The 18,789-nt window shown below is 44.5% G+C and overlaps 1 protein-coding gene across 1 annotated transcript in view; it reads left to right on the forward strand.

Annotated features, from left to right (window-relative positions):
* Nucleotides 1-9,225: 9,225 nt before the first annotated feature.
* rab10 (RAB10, member RAS oncogene family) overlaps nucleotides 9,226-18,789 on the forward strand; it is a 76,556-nt gene continuing 66,992 nt past the window's right edge. The window contains exon 1 of the mRNA XM_041187819.1: nucleotides 9,226-9,387. Coding sequence (XP_041043753.1) covers nucleotides 9,261-9,387 — 127 coding nt within the window. The 5' untranslated portion in view covers nucleotides 9,226-9,260. The remainder of the gene's footprint in view (nucleotides 9,388-18,789) is intronic.

Consider the following 18,789-nt stretch of genomic DNA (forward strand, 5'->3'; position numbering starts at 1 on the left):
TACACTGCATATGATTTTCAAGAATCTTTGCCATTGACTTCAATCTTGTCCTATTTGACTGCTTCCCTTATTATCCCATTCTATCTCGGTGCTTTTATGAGTTTTTTGAGATATTGAACTATCATGATAAAGTTGTGTTGCATAGTAAGTTTTACAAATATATTGTAGTGAGAAGCAGCAATCAACAGAGGCTTCAGTCTTGCTGATCAAGAAAACACAGATACAATTTTGAACCATTCAGTCTTTGTCCTCTGGCCTCTTAATAGTTGTATTGTACAGAGACACCTGAGGCCTCCAACACTTTTCACTGACTGTGAAGACCTAAGTTGTTCCACTTTGTTGCTCAGGAGTCATTTAGTTCTTCTACCCTGTGAGATTACTGATTAAATAGAATCCAATTACACCCCTTGTATGAAATAACCATATTGAATAATATCATGCGCATTTGCAGGAGAAAGTCTTCTACTACTTCTACAGAATGGAAAAGATCTTGTGCAGGTTAAGTAGTCTGAGTAATTTGAAAATCAGCTGTCACTGTGTAGTGAATGGCTCCCATTAAATTCATACTGTACTCTGCAAAAGAGCCAAATTTATGCTTCATAACAAGGAACAGATTGTGACTTAGACCATCAAGAACACATCACCAGTAGAATTCTGGGTTTACTTCCCCCGAACTGAAAGATTTCTAAATGTGAACAGATTAGGAAGATCCTTACGCAAAGCGCAACACGAGACAGGCGAGGCACTCTGTCAAGGTGGAAAAAATCCTTTGTCACAAAATGTACCTGGAGGTGGCACATTTTAAATAAACAGCCATCCATGGATAAACAACTGGGAAAGCAGTGTTCAGAACATGACTTATCCACCTCCTCAGAGGTATGCAAAGCTTTAAGATATTCTCTCAGTAAGGGCCCTGAAATTAGCCAAGCAGATATATAGGCCCCACACTGTGTTATGAATTCAAACTTTTCTTCTCAGCAAGGGCAGAGGTTGGCAACTCCAAATCCTGACAGACCTCAGAGTTTACGCATATACGTGGACCAGCACTGGGCTGTGCATGCACAATTCATAATTTTAAGTTCTTGGGGCTGAGGACTACAATCCCAGGCAAGCCATGAGTTTCGGTGCATCCGCAGTGGGTGGCAGCAGGTCTGGCCATGCATACTCTGTTCCTTGTTTCTCCTCCAGCAGTTAAAGGGCTCAGCCATCCTGACACGAGTGTGACTGTGTAAGAGAGAAACAGTGCAAAACCCCAGGTCATGTGACCAGGAGCAGAGCACATTTGCATACATGTATTCCAGTCAGGGGACAGGGAAAAGTCTCAAAGGGAGAGGTCCCAAAAGGGGAGCCCCAGGCAGGGACAGGGGCAGGGGACAGGAAAAGGTCCCAGTGAAATTAAGAAGGGAAAGGAGCAAGGGGAGAGGCTCCAAACAGAAACAGGGCTGCCGTTGTCAGACTAAGTGGCAAGGGCTCAGGAGAAGCACTGGCAATTGAAGAGGGCTCAGGAGAGGCCTTGAAGATCTAAGGAGGCAGCAGGAGTTTGGTGACTGTATCCATACTGTGGGCCGTTGTGTTGAAGGTACCCCTCTGGAGCAGTAGTACTCTGCTAGGCATGGCCCATGACCTGAAGTTGTGTTTGTGTGTTGGTTCTTGAGTGCATACTTGGGAATCCAGGAGAACGGAATCTTGGGTCACGAGATTGAAACCCTGCATGGCGGGCTCTCGTCGATGCTGGCTGAGTGGGGACAACATTTGGAAAGAATTCCATGGTTAGATCTTCGAAGGTGTAGGCTAGAGTCCTTTGTGAGACAAAGGTTCAAAGAGATTGGTTGACTTGCAGTGTTTGCTGACATTTGGGTGGGTTGTTGGGAAATCCATGGAATCTGGCTTGGTTGCCCCTGCCATTTTTTGTGCAGTGTGGTGTGTTCGATCACAGTTTCCTGCTAATTCACACGTACCTCAAATTTACCCTGAATGTTGGAGTAAAAGATAGATGGCCTTGTATCGTAAAGTTTATGTTTGTTTGTTCAAAACCGGTAGAATCTTGCAGCTTTATTCTCTTAGCAGGTGTCTTGAATCCCAAACTTTGTCTACTTTAAACAAAATATTATTGGTTCCTAACCGGAATTTACCAAAAACTTGTGGTTCTGGTCCAAGATCATAACAATTGCATTCAAAAATCTGTTTCTTAAATAATGAGTCAAGTAAAAGAGATTACCATCTGTCATCAACCACCCAAGAGATTATGAAACACAATCAAAATACTATATTATATATGTGATCCATTTGTATTTCTCGAGAGAGAGTGAAAGAGGGAGAGATGGTAAATGTTGGTGCAATTTCCTGCAGTCGGATAAAAGAAATCTGACAGTTCTGATTTTAAAAGCTGTCAACCTCGAAGCTGCCCAAAGGTCTTTCCTGCTCTCAGCAGCTAAACAAATCAGTAACTATTAATTAAACTGACAGCCGCTGAGAATGGGAACTGATAGAAGATCAGCGATTGAAGGAGCATCAGACGCAGGAAAGATAGAGCTGCTCCTCCAATCACAGATTCTTTCTCTCTCACGCTGGACATATGCAAGCTCTTCCTTTCATTCTTTAATTTCTGGCTTTCCAGTGGCTCTGCTATCTATTCCTCTCTCCCTTGTGCTGATTGGTCTGTAAAGGATGGCTAGCAATGCACTTCATTTTGTGTATAAAAAGTAAATGAACAAGTTATAATTTATGAACAGATCCGCAGGCGTGTGTACTTCTGACAGTTTTCTTTTGAAGTTCTCATGTTATCTTTCCTTTAAGTTGCTAAGACCTGTTGAGTGCAATCTATGGGGGAAACCAATTAGACAAAACAAGACTGTGCATTCCATGCTCAAGTTAGTCATTGCTCCAGTTCCTCCAATCACAGGTTCCCACCTTCCTGCTCTTGTCGCTCCGCCGGTTATAGAATTTATGAGTGGAGGAGCAACAAGGGCGCAAGAGAGGGAATTTATAATTGGAGGAGCTGGAGCAGTTATTCTGGCTGTTCCTACTGGCCATCGTGCAAGAGTCTTTCAGATGAACTGAACAATTTGTAACATCATCTCCCGGGAGGCCAAGAGGAAGAAACAGAAAATGAAAGAATAGGATAGAGTCTATGCCAGTAATGAAGCCAGAGCAGGCCGGGGGACCTATTACTCAGCCTCGCGCCAGGACTGACCTGGCTCTTGTCCACATCCACATCACTCTCAATGAACTGGAACTTTGTTTCTAGTGATATTGAGTTATCTTGAGCGAGGTGAGTGAATGCTGTGTCAATGTATCCGGGGAGGGAGGAGGCAGCTTAGGCAGCAGCAAGTGAATGGGACTGGCCCCTCTCATCCTCCCCTCCCTCTCTCTTTCCCTTCTACAACTCTCCAACAATGAAACAATGCGAGTTGCAACATAGAGATGGTCTTTTCAAGACGGAACATGCTTTCAAAATATATAAAATAAAACCTGAAAGGTTTTCCTGCAATCTGGATTGCAAGTATTGAATCTTTCTCAAAAATATGAATTTACTGTTACTGTGTACATATGGTGCAATGTACAGAACTAGTTGGTGAGAGCTGAGCCAGTCAACAAAATGAGTCAAACAAATCACCTGCACAGTGTTATAAATAACCGATGGGATATTTCCGTCAAATTAACAATATTGCATGATGCTGTTAAAATAAAATTTGCACACTCTGGTTTGTTTAATAGCTGTGGGGGGGATCATCTATAGGGCGTACACAAACTAACACCAGATTATATTGTTGCTGCTCTTAACATTAATGACCTATGCTGCCTATATATCAGATGATATTTGTAACCAGATGCCAACAATGGGCATTATCATTTTACAAGGATCTTTGTGATGATTTGATGAATTGATTGGTGAATCTTGAAAGGGGAAAAATATCATGCATGATTAAGAGGGAGGGTTAAAAGAGCGGGAGGGGAAAGAAGGGAAGAATAAGGGGCCCTGAAACAGTAGAAGCACGAGGACCCATGATTTCTCTCCCTGAAGAAGTCATAAGGACTCGAAACGTTAACTCTGTTTTTATTCTCTCCACAGACCTGTTGAGTTTTTCCAGCATTTTGTTTTTGTTTCAGATTTCCAGCATTTGCAGTATTTTGCTTCTATCATTTCTCTCCCTGGCCCTGATTTGTGCCATTAATTCATCCATCTTATTGCAGATGCTTTGTGCAATCAGATAAAGAACATTTAATTTCATTTTTTTACTTATATTCCCTGCAATGACCTTATTTATTGATGTACAATTTTGATAAACGCTCTGTCCTTTCCTGTCCCACTCTGCTTGTTTCCTATCACTACCATGTTCCTTCTCACTCGCTGTACTTGAAGTAGAAATGCAGTGTAGTCATTTAAGGAGATATTTCATAACACTCAGCAAAGGTACGTTGCAGCGAGAAAGAAAAACTCTAGATGAATGCATCTAAGATGAATGCAATAAGGCTAATTAAGGTAGTTAAAGATATCCAATTGAAAGAAAAAGCATCCAATTCTGCAAAGATTAGTGGTAGGTCAGAAGATTTTATTTTTAAAACCAGCAGAGGATGACTAAAAATATAACAAGGGAGAAATTAGAATATGAGAGAAAGCTAGCTAGAAATATAAAAATAGATAGCAAGAGTTTCTACAAGTATTTAAAAAGGAAATGAGTAACTAAGGTGAGCATGGGCCCAGGAGGGAGTGAGTCTGGAGAATTAAAAATGGGAAATAAGGGAATGGCAGAAGCATTGAACAGGTATTTAGTTGAAATAAAAGCAAAATACTACAGATGCTGATATTTTGTGTCTGTCTTCATTGTAGGGAACATAAATAACATCCCAGAAATACTTGTAAATCAAGAGATGAAAGGGAGAGAGGAACTTAAAACATTTACAATCACCAGGAAAAGTGTACTGAGAAAACTATTAGAACTAAAGGCTGACAAGTCACCAGAACTTCATCCCAGGATCCTAAAAGAAATGGCTGCAGAGATAGGTGCATTGGTTGTAATTTTACAAAATTCCCTTGATTCTGGAAAGTTCCCATCAAATTGGAAAAAAGCAAATGTAACTACTCAGTTCAAGAAAGGAAGGAGACAGAAAGCAGGTAATTATAGGCCAGTTAGCCTAACATCTGTCATAGGGAAAATGTTAGAACCTATTATTAAGGAGGTGAAAGCAGGGCACTTAAAAATCTTAATGTAATTAGGCAGAGTCAACATGATTTTGTGAAAGGGAAATCATGTTTGTCTAATTTATTAGTTCTTTGAGGAAGTAACAAGTAACACGGACAAAGGGGAACCTGTAGATGTGGTGTACTTGGATTTCCAAAAGGCATTTGATAAGGTGCCACATCAAAGTTTACTCAACAAGATGAGTACATAGTGTTGGGAGTAACATATTATCATAGATAGAGGATTGGTTTGTTAACAGGAAGCAGAGAGTAGGGAGAAATTGATTTTTTTGGGGGGGGGGGGGGGCAAGTTGTAAATAGTGGAATGGCCAGGGATCAGTGCTGGGTCCTTGACTATTTACAATCTATGTAAATGTCTAAGATGAAGGGACCGAATATATGGTTGCTAATTTTTCAATGATACAAAGAGGTGGGAAAGTAAATTGTGAGGACATAAAGTGCTTACAAAGGAATTTAGATAGGTTAAGTGAGTGGACGAAAAATTGGCAGATGGAGTATAATATGGGAAAATGTGAACTCTTCTACTTTGGCAGGAAGAATAGAAAAGTAGTATATTATTTAAATGGAGAAAGATTGCAAACTCGGCTGTACAGAGAGATCTGGGTGTCTATGTACATAAGTCACAAAAGGTTAGGATGCAAGTACAGCAAGTGATTAGGAAGGTAAATGGAACATTGTCGTTTATTGCCAGAGAACTGACAGAGTGAATGCTGAGAGGATGTGTCCCCTAACACATTTTAATAATAGTGGGTTTCCCTTTTAAGATGGAGATGAGGAGAATTTCTTTCTCTCAGTGGTTTGTGAGACCTTGGAATTCACTTCCCCAGAGAGCAGTGAAGGCAGTATCAGTGAATATTTTTATGGCTAAGTTGGATAGATTCTTGATTGACAAGGGAGTCAAAGGATATAAAGGTTGGGCAGGAAAGTAGAGTTGAGGTCATAGCCAGATCAGCCATGATCTTGTCAAATGGCAGAGTAGGCTTAAGGGGCTGAATGGCCTACTCCAGCCCTTAGGTTTACATACATACAACCATACATATAAATTAAGTATCCAGAGTACCACACTGCAATGTGCATTAAACTAACAATGTATCACTCCACAGCATACAATGACTGCAACGGTTCAAGAAGGCAGCTCACCTCCACCTTCTCAAGGGCAACTAGGAATGGACAATAAATGCTGGCCTAGCCAGCGAAGCCCAGATCCCGTGAACAAATCAATCAAAAGCATTTGAGGAAAGTTCCAGCACTTCATGTCCAAAAGCGTGATTATTTTGAACCTCTGGGCACCAGAAGATAACTTTGGCTTGGCTTTTCTTGTGAAATTTAAACTAATGATTATACTTAGGTGAAAGCAAAATACTGTGGATGCTGGAAATCTGAAACAAAAATACCTGGAAAAACTCAGCAGGTCTGACAGCATCTGCGGGGAGGAAAACAGTTAACATTTCGAGTCCATATGACTCTTTATCAGAACTAAGAAATATAGAACTGAGGTGGAATATAAGCAGGTTTGGGGGGGGGGGATGGGACAGATAGATTATACTTAGGCCCTGCGGATGCTACTCCATTCCATACCGTAACATTGACCAAGAACGAACTGCAAAACTTTTAACGGCGTACAGAATTGAAAATACATATTTTAACCATCGTTGCCCCATAACAAGCTTCAATGACACCTAATTTAAAATGTAATACAATACCACAAATTTCAAACAGGGAACGGCGTGGGCCGGATTCACCGACGAAAGCAAGGCGATTAAAAACGACATCGCCCATCAGCTGACTTCAGTGGGGCCGGGAAGTTGATGCTGGCCAGGTGATGTCCCTCTCTCCAGCTCTACCTGCCCCACCCCCGCTCTCCCTCCCTTCAACCAGCTTATATTCCACCTCATTTCTATATTTCTTAGTTCTGATGAAGAGTCATATGGACCGGAAACGTTAACTGCGTCCCTCTCCGCAAATGCAGCTGAGTTTTTCCCAGCTGGTTTTTGTTTTCAGATGCTTTGAATCAGGTATCTCCCCCACCACCCACCCCCTCCTCCCCCCTCCAGCCCCCACCCCTCCCCCCCCACCCCCCTCCAGCCCCCACCCCTCCCCCCCACCCCCTTCCACCCCCACCCGCCCCTCCAGCCCCCCACCCCCCTCCCCGCCCCCCCACCCCCCTCCTCCCCTCCACCCCCCTCCTCCCCCCCTCCACCCCCCACCCCCCCTCCAGCCCCCACCCCCCCCTCCCCTCCCCCTCCCCCCCCCAACCCCCCCCTCCCCCTCTCCCCCCCCACCCCCCCCCCCCCCCCCTCTCCCCACCCCCCCCCACCCCCCCTCCAGCCCCCACCCCCCTCCCCTCCCCCCTCTCCCCCCCCCACCCCCCCCCCCCCCTCTCCCCCCCCACCCCCCCTCCCCACCCCCCCCCCCCACCCCCCCCCCACCCCCCCCTCTCCCCACCCCCCCTCTCCCCACACCCCCCCACCCCCCCCTCCCCCTTCCCCCCTCTCCACCCTTCCCCCCCCTCTCCCCTTCCCCCCCCTCTCCCCCCTCCTCCCCCTCCTCCCCCTCCCCCCCTCCCCCCTCCTCCCTCTCCCCCCCTCTCCCCTCCTCCCTCTCCCCCCCTCTCCCCCTCTCTCCCCCCTCCTCCCCCTTCTCCCCCCTCCCCCTTCCCCCCTCTCCCCCTTCCGCCCCTCTCCTCCCCCTCTCTCCCCCCTTCCCCCCCCTTCTCCCCCTCCCCCCTCCTCCCCCTTCTCCCCCCTCCCCCTTCCCCCCTCTCCCCCTTCCGCCCCTCTCCTCCCCCCTTCCCCCCCCTCTCCCCCCCTTCCCCCCTCCTCCTTCCCCCCCTCCCCCCTCTCCCCTCCCTCCCCCTCCCCCCCCTCCCCCCCTCCTCCTCCTCCCCCCTCTCCCCTCCCTCCCCCTCCCCTCCCCCCCTTCTCCTTCCCCCCCTCCCCCCCTTCTCCTCCCCCCTCTCCCCCCCTTCTCCTCCCCCCTCTCCCCTCCCCTCCCCTTCCCCCCTCTCCCCTCCCCGCCTTCCCCCCCTCCCCTCCCCCCCTTCCCCCCCTCCTCCCCCCCCTTCCCCCCCTCCTCCCCTCCTCTCTCACCCCTCCCCCCCTCCTCCCTCCCCCTTCCCCCCCCTCACCCCTCCCCCTTCCCCCCCTCACCTCACCTCACCTCACCACACACACACCCCGCCATTTTGCTCGGCAAAAGGGGGGGGGGGTGGGGGTGGGGAGAAGCCGCGCATGCGCGCTCGGTCACGCCCCAATGACATCATCTGTTCCGACAATAGGCAGGGGAGGGGCGCGCGAGGAGCCGCGGCCGGGATGATTGACGAGACGACTGACGTCAACCGACGCGGTATGGACGAATGAGAGAGCGAGCGCGCGCGCGTGCAAAAAAAAAAGTGGGCGGGCTTTCCGGTGGCACCCGGGTGTCGTTGGGGGGGAAGAAGAAGAAGAAGAAGAAGAGGAGGAGGAGGAGGTTAAGGAGGCGGGGAGGGGGGGAAGGGCAAGAAAGGAAAGGAAAGGAAAGGAGGCGCAGGGCCTGGGGGTGTGTTGAGCTTCTCCGAAGGAGGTGGAGGAGGGAAGGCGGCGACGGCGATGTATTGACGTTGAATGAAATTCTTTCTGCGGTTCCCGAATGTCTTGGCGAAGTTAAAAGCGAGAGACAAGAGAAAGGAAAAGAAAAGTTTAACGAAAGCGGAGGGGTGACGGTGGCCCGGCTGTGGGGGGTGGGGGTGTGTGTGTGTGTGTGTGTGTGTCTGAGAGAGAGAGAGAGAGAGAATTAACCAGGCCCCATCAATGGAAATTCATGGCATCTAACTTGTTGCGGCCGGAACGGGTGTTAAAGTGAGAGCGAGAGGGAGAGACTGAGGGAGAGACTGAGGGAGAGGCGCCATTTTGTTCCCTTTTTTTCTTCTTCTTTATTGGCGGGGGCGGGGGGGGGGGGGGGGTTTGTTTTAAAAAAAAAACTCTTCCCTAGTTCACAGCCCCAGCGAGGGTAGGGTAGGGTAGGGTGGGGTTGGGGGGTGGGTGTGTGTGGCGTGGGTGTGGGTGTGGGGGTGGAAATTATGGCGAAGAAAACCTACGATTTACTGTTCAAGCTGCTACTGATCGGAGACTCCGGGGTGGGGAAGACCTGCGTCCTTTTCAGGTTCTCGGATGACGCCTTCAACACCACTTTTATCTCCACTATAGGTGAGTGAATGAGGGAGGGAGGGAGGGAGGGAGGGACGGGCACCGCGGTCATTGCTGCTGCTGCTGCTGTTGCTGGCCCAGTTTTATTCAAGCTGCTGGCTGGCTGGCTGGCTGGCTGGGTGGGTGGGGGCTGAAGTGAAGAGTTTGGGCCCTTGTATATTATATTACAGCCACCCCCCCCCCCCCTCTTTTTTTTTGTTGTTGTTGTTGTTGTTGCTGCTGTTGTATATAAACAGGGTCTGTGTGTCCACTGTTAATGTAAGTGGAGCCTCGGCCAAGAAGAGAGAGGTGGAGGGAGGGGTGGGGTGAGGGGGAAGTGTGACATGTCTTTTTTTAGCTGTTTAATGTGTCCCTCATTAATTGTGCTTCCTCATGATTTAAAAGGGCATTCGGTAAACCTCTCCCCTACCCACCCCCACCCTCCCAGCAGCCGAGGTTCGTATGTGTGTGTGTGTGTGTGCGGAAGTGATAATGCGGAGCCGTTTTTTTTTGTGTGTGTCCGGTGCTTGTGCAAAACGTTCTCAAAATGCGGATGTGATGGCCATTGATTTCTGGAGGGCTGGTTGCATTTTTAAACCGAGTTGCTATTTGTGCTCAAGCTACTGGTTAATGTCGCCAAGGTCTTTTCTCGTTTTTGGGCGTTTACAGCAATGCTGTCTCTTTTTTCTCTCTCTTTTAAAACGATGCTTTCACAAAAATGGCCCTGCTTATTGAAAATCCAGCTCCTTTAAACTGGTTTAGGGCATGATTCTGAGAAAAGGTCAAGTTTCAGTGGTAAATAACTTGCCAAATAGTAGTCAGAGTACATCTGGAGGTTTAATCTCTGGATATGAATCTGTACATGTCATTATAAATAGTACTGAAAATTTCAAGTTGTTAAACCATGTGGTCTATTTAAATATAGTTTGCATTTAAACTTTTTAGTTAACTAACATGGCCTCATCAGAGGAAGTGATAAATTCTAAGCATACAACCTCGTTATCATAACTGGATTGTTAATTTGATTGTGGGTGAGGTCCGTCATAAACAAGGTATTCTAGATCATATCCGCAGTTTGCCATTTAGCTCCTTGAGCTTGTTCTGCCATTCAGTGAGGGACCTGACTCCATATCACACAATTGTTACAGAATAAAAGGGGGGCACTCAGCCCACTGTATCTGCAGGGATTTCTGAATGGGCAGTTTGCCAAGTGCCATCCCCGCCTTCTCGCCGTAATCCTGCACATTCTTCCTTTTCAGATAACAGTCTAATTCCCTTTTGAATGCCTCAATTGAACCTGCCTCCACCGCAATCTCAGCACATTCCAGACCTTAACCACACTGCGTGAAAAAGTTTTTCCTCATGTCGCTTTTACTTCTTTTACCAGTAACTAAATCTGTGCCCCCTCGCTCTTGATCCTTTCATGATTGGGATCCCTTGATAGATTAAGGTATAAGACTCACTTTTAAATCTAACAATTAATCTGTGTTGGCAGAAGAGAATTCTAAACATCTACCACCCTTTGCATGAGGAATTGTTTCCTCATTTCATTCCTGAAAGGTCTGTCTCTAATTTTTGGCATTACCTCTGACTCCTAGACTCCCCAAACAATGGAAACCGTTTCTTTCTAACCATTCTATCTGCTCTCTCTTTAACATCTTAAACTTTAATTAAATAACTCTTTACCCCTCCAAATTCCAGGGAATACAACCCTAATTTATGTAATCTCTCCTCCTAGTGGTGTCCAGTTATCAATCTAGTAAATTTATGTTGCACTTCCTCCAAGGCCATAAATCCTCTGAGGTTTGGTGCCCAGAACTGCTCTCAGTACTCCACATATGGTCTAACCGGGGCTTTGTATAGCTGTAGCATGACTTCTGTTCCCTTGTATTCTAGTCTGCCTAGATTTAAAGCCCTGGGTTCCATTAGCCTTTGTTTTTCTTCAGGACGTTGTTCATAATCTCTTCGGATCTCTTGTTTCTAGTTTCTTATCATTTAAAAAGGATAGAGTATTTTTCTAGGTGAAAAGTCAAGAGTTCATGTTTGTCAATACTGAAATTAATTTGCCACAATTTTGTCCAATGAATTAAAATTACAAACAGATAATAGATAATGCTTCCACCTATGTGTTCTTGCCAAGCTTGGATATATGGCTTTCTCCTGTCAGCTAAATTGTTAAGAAAGACAGTGAGTAGTTAGATCCCAACTCTAATCCTTGTGGAATACCAGTAGTCACATCCTGCTAATTAGAGTTCCTGCTCGTTATTCCAACTTTGTCTCCTGCTTCCTTTTCCAATTCAATAATTTGCCTTCAATTCCATGAGCTTGCAGTCTCTTTGGAGGGGCTTTATCAAATGGCTTCAGGAAGTCCATATAAGGGACCACTGTGTCTCCTGCCAATACAATATGGCTATGCAAGAAGGCTGCTGATACCTAGTACGTGCATGCGCAGAAATCCAATCCCATCACTGCTGGAGCCTGCAGACTGGAACTCAGTGGCAGAAGGGGGAAGAACAAGGAGAGCATATAGTGGTAACAGTCACAATCCACTTACATTTCTGGGATAGTGAGATAGAGTTTAGAAACACTGACCAACATGACTGCAGCAAAATATCCCGCAAGAAAAATATTTCACTTTCCCATCTGCATATCATTCCCTTCTAACCCCCTGTATCAGGGGTTTCCAAAATCCATCTCAGCTCAGGATTGAAATTCACAACATTCTCTCCCACTCCCTGGGACAGGATCATGGTGAATGAGCCCTGCTGCACATTGAAGATGATGGCTGCTAACCTGGGTGTACCATCAGCATACAACTGTGCATGCACAGTGTTGGCAGAAAGTGCAGCCATAAATAACATTTCCTTCTCATTTTCTCTTGTTTTTAAGATGTTTCTTGAACCTACCTCTTTGAACAATCCTTTGGTCACCTGCCCTAATGTTGTCTTGTATGGCTCAATAAATTTTGCCTGTTATTGCTCCTGTATAGCACTGTTATCTTTTACTATGTTTAAGATACGATAATAATGCAAGTTGTCCCAAAAGCCTCCCATCATCAAGATTGTCATTATGAAGTCAATGTAACCTAGCCCTTCCTTGGCTCTGAAGAAATTGTCACTCGGTCGTTTAAACGAGTGAGTTTAAGCAGAAGATGAGTATTATGTACCAAAATGATTGAAGTGCTTAATCCAGGTTATTTTGTAAGGGTTTGGGTAAAGACGTTTTCTGGCCATGGGGTGTAGTGTTCTTTGAGGGTGCTGAGTGGCAAGTTCATCTGGGTTGGAGTCCTTAGTTTTTGTAAGCATTTGTATCATTTGCCACAATCCAACAAAAGCTTGATTGTGACTCTTGTCCTGAAGAAAACTCCTATTTCGCACTGAAGGGCCATAAAGGAGACACAGTAAAGAACTGCAGATGTTGGATACCTGAAATGAAGAAAAAATGCTGTAAATGCTCTGCGGGTCAGGCAGTATTTGTGAAGGGAGGAAGAGTTGATGTTTGAGGTCAGTCTTTCACCAGCACTGGGATAAGTTTAATATGTAATAGGTTTTAAGCAGATAAAATTGGGGAGGGTGGGAAAAGAACAAAAGGGAAGGTCTGACACAGGTTGAAGACCAGAGCCCTCCGTTATTGTTGTGATAAGTGTATTTATGTCAGTCAGTACTCATGAATTTCTTTCAATCATATATGGTGCTGCTGGACAAATCTTGGCTCTTGCCACCATAACCTACTGTTTAACCTGTATTTCATGCGGCAAGTGGAACATTGTCATGTCGGGATTTGCGTTTTGAAGAAATAGAAAGGTTGTACTTTGGCCCAAAGCTAGAAACATGGGTGATGTTAAACTGAGGCCCCACGTGCCTCTTTAGTTGTTTGTAAAAAATCCCATGGTATTATTTTCAGTAAGGGAAGAGTTCTGCTTCATGTCCTGAACAATATTTTTGCCTCAGCAATTAACTGGTCATTATCTCATTGCTGTTTGGTGCTTGCTTTGTGCAAATTGGCTGCTGTTTCCTATATTACAACATTTCAATAGTACTTCATTGGCTGTGAAGTGTTTTGGGGCATCCTGAGATTGTGATTAGGTGCTTTATAGTTTATGGAGGCGAGTAAGGCAGTAGATGATATTGAATGGGTAAGTCCAAAAATTACTTAAGTAGGAAAAGGTATCAGGGTTCAAATTAGCTTGGACTGCTTTATACTGAAGGTGGTGATAGTTTGATATGGACTGTTGAGAAAGCTGGGGGCCTTCTGCATTAGAAAATTTAATAACGATTGAATAAGTAAATGATTTAACTAAAAACTGACCTGGGAATGTTTTTCTTATTATGTGTGGTCAAATGGGCTCCAATGTTTATTTCTAGTCATGTATATATTTTCTATATTAAGAGAAATTTCAGACCGTTAATGGGATGTTTTTCACAACTAATACGAAATGGACTTACAAATTGAACGTTCAAGGTGGTAGAAATTTTGTTGTTGCACTGGGATGTGTCTGTAGCCTTCATCTATGGATGAACTAAGGTGGACTCAATTGCATGGATTTTGTGATTAAAAATCCAGGAGTCAACCATGTGAGAACCTAGGCTGGAGCCCCAGGACAAGCCTTTGTATGTAGGCCCCATATATCCTTTGGCTGTCATGCCTGGGTGAAATTGAGCCTGTTGTGTTTGGACTTCCAGCAGTTCAGATCTGCATGCTGTTATGATTCATATAACCTTTTAAACAGCTACCGATGCCAAGTTCTTTAATGGTTTTTGGTCTCTGGAGGATCCCCTTGTGTGTAGGCAAGTATTTGCATTCTAGAGTACTTGGAATCAGCACAGAGGAATGAGATCCCATTAGTCACCTTTAGAACAGCTTCAAGGTTAGTCGTTGATTTTTGGCGTTGAAGATGATTGCCATTTTTAACTCGTGTTAAAGCTACTGTTTAAAATATCAAGCAGCTATACCATTAGTTAGAGAATATGATGTTGAGCTCACTGTAATCCACTAAACTGGTTCATCAAAGCATTCTATCAATGCAAAATTGCATTTCAGACCCTTTATTATAAGAATGCCAGTGAAGTGCTTTCTTCAGATCTTGTTGGCCCTAGACCTGCCAGACAATGGCATTGGCCTAGAGGATTCCTTTTGAATCTAATGGATATATTTCAACCGAAGCTAATTGTAGAATAGTTTTATGCAATTGTGAACATTGTGGATGAATACAGCCTGTAGACATTTTTGGATGAGATTCGGCTGCTTGTCTTTGGCCATATTCTCCGATTAATATTTCAGTTCATGAATTGACTGTGAAAAGCAGGGTTTTTCCAACCTGTTTTAATCAACAGCTAATCAAAGTGGATGTAGCACACAGACACAAGTATTCCACATTTATCACACCCTGTTGGGGATCGGATGAGGGTTTTGCAGACTTGTGTGACAGGAATATAGCATAATAATTTGGGTTACTTGGGATCTGTCTTTTAAGGTTAATACTGTTTTCTTTGATTGCCTTCACCAAAGTCTCTAATGTGCATTTGAAGTTTTTAAGAGAAGCTTCAGTCTGGAACTGAAATGACAGATTTGTCTGAGTGCTCAATTTTAGTTGATGTCATGCAGTTTTGCTTATCCTGATGCTTAAAAATTTTCATCCTTGCATTTGTTTATTTTACAGGCTTCCATCTGCCACATGGGCATGGAAGACAAAATTTTGAAGTTGGTTGTAACTTTCTGAAGTTCTGTCAGGGGTTATATGTTATGCCACTGAGGCCTTACCTTGAATTACTGCCATCATGTGTTTTCCATGTTTCAGCCTGTCAGGGGAAAACCATCAGTGCATTAGCTCATGAGCTCTGTGTTCATTTACAATGTTGTTGGCAGGATTTGCTGAAAGCTGAAACGGGCCTGAAGGTGTCTAATGCAATTTAATTTGGATCAGCTACACTTCATAGTTTGCATTGGTCACTGTTCAAAGTTATGGTGCGAGGGGTTAATATGAAGTGTATTATCTGTATCATTATGCTGTTAACTTCTGGCGGGTTTGGTATAATTAAATCGAGCAATGTGCAGTCAGACTCTGTCATGAAAGTTAAGTTTAGGGGGAGGCAGTGGCATAGTAGTATTGTCACTGGACTAGTAATCCAAAGACCCAGGGTAATGCTCTGGGGATCCGGGTTCGAATCACGCCATGTAGATGGTAGAACTTGAATTCAATTAAAAAAAAACAATCTGGAATTAAAAGTCTAATGACCATGAAAGCATTGTCGATTGTCATAAAAGTCCATCTGGTTCACTAATTTCCTTTAGGGAAGAAAATTCTGCTGCTCTTACCTGGTCTGGCCCACATGTGACTCTAGGCCCACAGCAATGTGGTTGACTCATAAATGCCCTCTGAAATGGCCTAGCAAACCACTCAGTTGTATCCAAACACTGTCAAGTCTATAAGGAATGAAACTGAACGGAACCATCACGCCATGGCATTCAATGGCATTGACATCACTGAATCCCCCACTATCCCCATCTTGGGGGTTACCATTGACCATAAACTGAACTGGACTAGCCATATAAATACTGTGGCTAGAAAAGCAGGTCAGAGGTTAGGAATCCTACGGCTCGTAACTTGTCTCCTGAATCCCCATCCACCACCTGAGGCACACGTCAAGTGTGATGGAATACTCTCCATTTGTCTGGATGAGTGCAGCTCCAATAACATTCGAGAAGCTTGACACCATCCAGTACAAAGCAGCCTGCTTGATTGGCGCCACATCCACAAACGTTCTCTCCCTCCTCCACTGAAGCACAGTGGCAGCAGTGTGTACCATCTTATTTCGAAATGGGACAGCCTTTGAAACCTTTCAGTAAAATCTTAAAGTATTTGAAGGAAAATATCCGGAGGTGTATTGTGCAACTGAAACCAAAGTCACACTTTCAGGTTAAGAAAAAGCACCCTAGTGGGTAAATGAGGGAAATCTTATTCTGTGGTTATTTTGTGTTGAAACCACTTTATGACACTGTATTGCATGGAACCATCACTACCTTTTTTTCACCTTGTTTTCTTTTGAAATGGTAGCTTATTTTATTGAATAAACAAATGAGAAAAAGCTGGGAGAGGGTGATAATTCAGTAGTGTTGGGTACAAAATTTTAACTAGTATACTAGAACTTGAGACATATTACAGAAGAAATCAATGGAGGGATTGGAGAGTTGACAAAGCACTGTCCAAGGTTTTGAGGAGGCTTCAAGAAGAGCAGAGAAATAGTTCTGGGGTGAGGGGGGGATTTTCAGATGGGCTAGGAACCAGGAGGGTGTAAAAAAAAAAAACCTGTGATGCAAAGAAATTGGGAGGCTGGTGAAGAGGGAGTTGCAGTGTTGCAGAAGTGTGGTTTAAAGGTGATTTCCAAATTCCATCATTAAATTACTGGAAAGTCCAAGAGTGTATGTGTTTTTACAAAATTTCCTGTAAGTGCAATGAAAAAGTATTTTTTTTTCTGCAAAGTATTTTGTCATGCTATAATTTTGATCACACTTGCAGCTCTGGACTTATGCCAAATTTTAAGGGTAATGCTCATTTTAAGTTGTATCCAAAAGAACTAGTACGGCACATTGAATTTGGAGATTGCAAGCTTAAAATGGTTTACATGTCATTTTAGGAAAACATCAAACACAATTGAATGCAAGTTAAATTGTGATGAATGATATAAATATTAATCCTTTTTCTAAACAAAATACCTTGATAAAATGCAATCGGTTTGTAAACTAACAATCAAAGTAAATGGCTAATTACCAGTTGTAAACGATTGTCAAAATAGTCAATTTCAACTAATATAGATCGAATATATGGGGCTGGTTAGTTTAGGTAACTAGCCTGTAGTTCAGAAAAACACCAACATGGGCTCAATTGCTGTTCTGGCTGAGGTCTTGGGGCTTGCCTCTTTGCCTTCCATTCTCAGGGGTAGAGCAATGACAAATCACTGCTGACAAAGGCTACCCAAGAAAACTGCTCGGGCTGAAGCATCAGAACACAATGAGCCAAGGACCTGCCTTCAAGCAGAGCACAAATGAAATGAATGAAGATAGGATATATGCAGAGGGAAGATTTTGATTTTGTACGTTTGAATTTTCAATGGACTTAGAGTGCTTTGTGCATCTGATTTTAAACTTGCATGTTTTTATCAAAGTAGACCACGTGTAAATCCATTCATTTCTTTTTATTGACATATTTTACAATTGAACGGAAAACAGTGTTGCTGATCAGTTTGAAAGTTGCGCTGGTATGTTCAGTTTTGTCAGAAGGTTGTGATTTGAAGTTCCTGTTCCAGGATTTCAGCAACATAATCTAGGCTAACACTGCACTGCATTACTCTGGGAGAGCTGCACGGTCGAAGGTGTTGCCTTTCAGATGAGTTCTTAAATCCAGTCCAGTTTAGGTGTATGCAAAAGGGAGGGATTAATCAGTAAATAAGGGGCAACAACCAGAGGTCATGGATTTGAGGTAACTGGCAAAAGAACCAAAGGCACTGCTTGGCACTAATTAATGAGAAACAGAGTTCTACCAATGTCCTGGCTAGCACTTACACAGTATTTGCATTTTTTTCTCAGTTGGCCAAAGCATTGTGCAAAAGAAGGCCATTTGGACAGCATTCTTGCTTCAGCTTTTTCGTGCAGCTATCAAATTAGCCCCATGCGCCTGCTCTTCCTCTGTATGCTTGTGCTTTTTCAACCAAAAAATTCCTTCCAAGTGTTTATTCAATTCTCTTCTATCTATTACTATTGAATCTGCTTCCAGTGTCCTTTTTAATAGGCAGTACATTTGAAATCCTTACCACTTGCTTAAATAATATTTCCTTATGTTGCCTTTGGTTCTTTTGCCAGTTACCTCAAATCCATGACCTCTGGTTGTTGCCCCTTATTTACTGATTAATCCCTCCCTCCCCCACTCCCCTCTCTCTCTCTCTCTCCCCCACTCCTCTCTCTCTCTCTCTCCCCCACTCTGCTCTCTCTCTCTCTCCCCCACTCTTCTCTCTCTCTCTCTCTCCCCCTCTCTTCTCTCTCTCTCTCTCTCCCCCACACTTCTCTCTCTCTCTCTCTCTCTCCCCCACTCTTCTCTCTCTCTCTCTCTCTCCCCCACTCTTCTCTCTCTCTCTCTCTCCCCCACTCTTCTCTCTCTCTCTCCCCCCACTCTTCTCTCTCTCTCTCCCCCCCACTCTTCTCTCTCTCTCTCCCCCCCACTCTTCTCTCTCTCTCTCTCCCCCCACTCTTCTCTCTCTCTCTCCCCCCCACTCTTCTCTCTCTCTCTCTCCCCCCCACTCTTCTCTCTCTCTCTCCCCCCCACTCTTCTCTCTCTCTCTCTCCCCCACTCTTCTCTCTCTCTCTCTCCCCCACTCTTCTCTCTCTCTCTCTCCCCCACTCTTCTCTCTCTCTCTCTCTCCCCCACTCTTC

Source organism: Carcharodon carcharias, chromosome 5 (genome assembly GCF_017639515.1).
Source record: "Carcharodon carcharias isolate sCarCar2 chromosome 5, sCarCar2.pri, whole genome shotgun sequence".
Classification (NCBI taxonomy): domain Eukaryota; kingdom Metazoa; phylum Chordata; class Chondrichthyes; order Lamniformes; family Lamnidae; genus Carcharodon; species Carcharodon carcharias.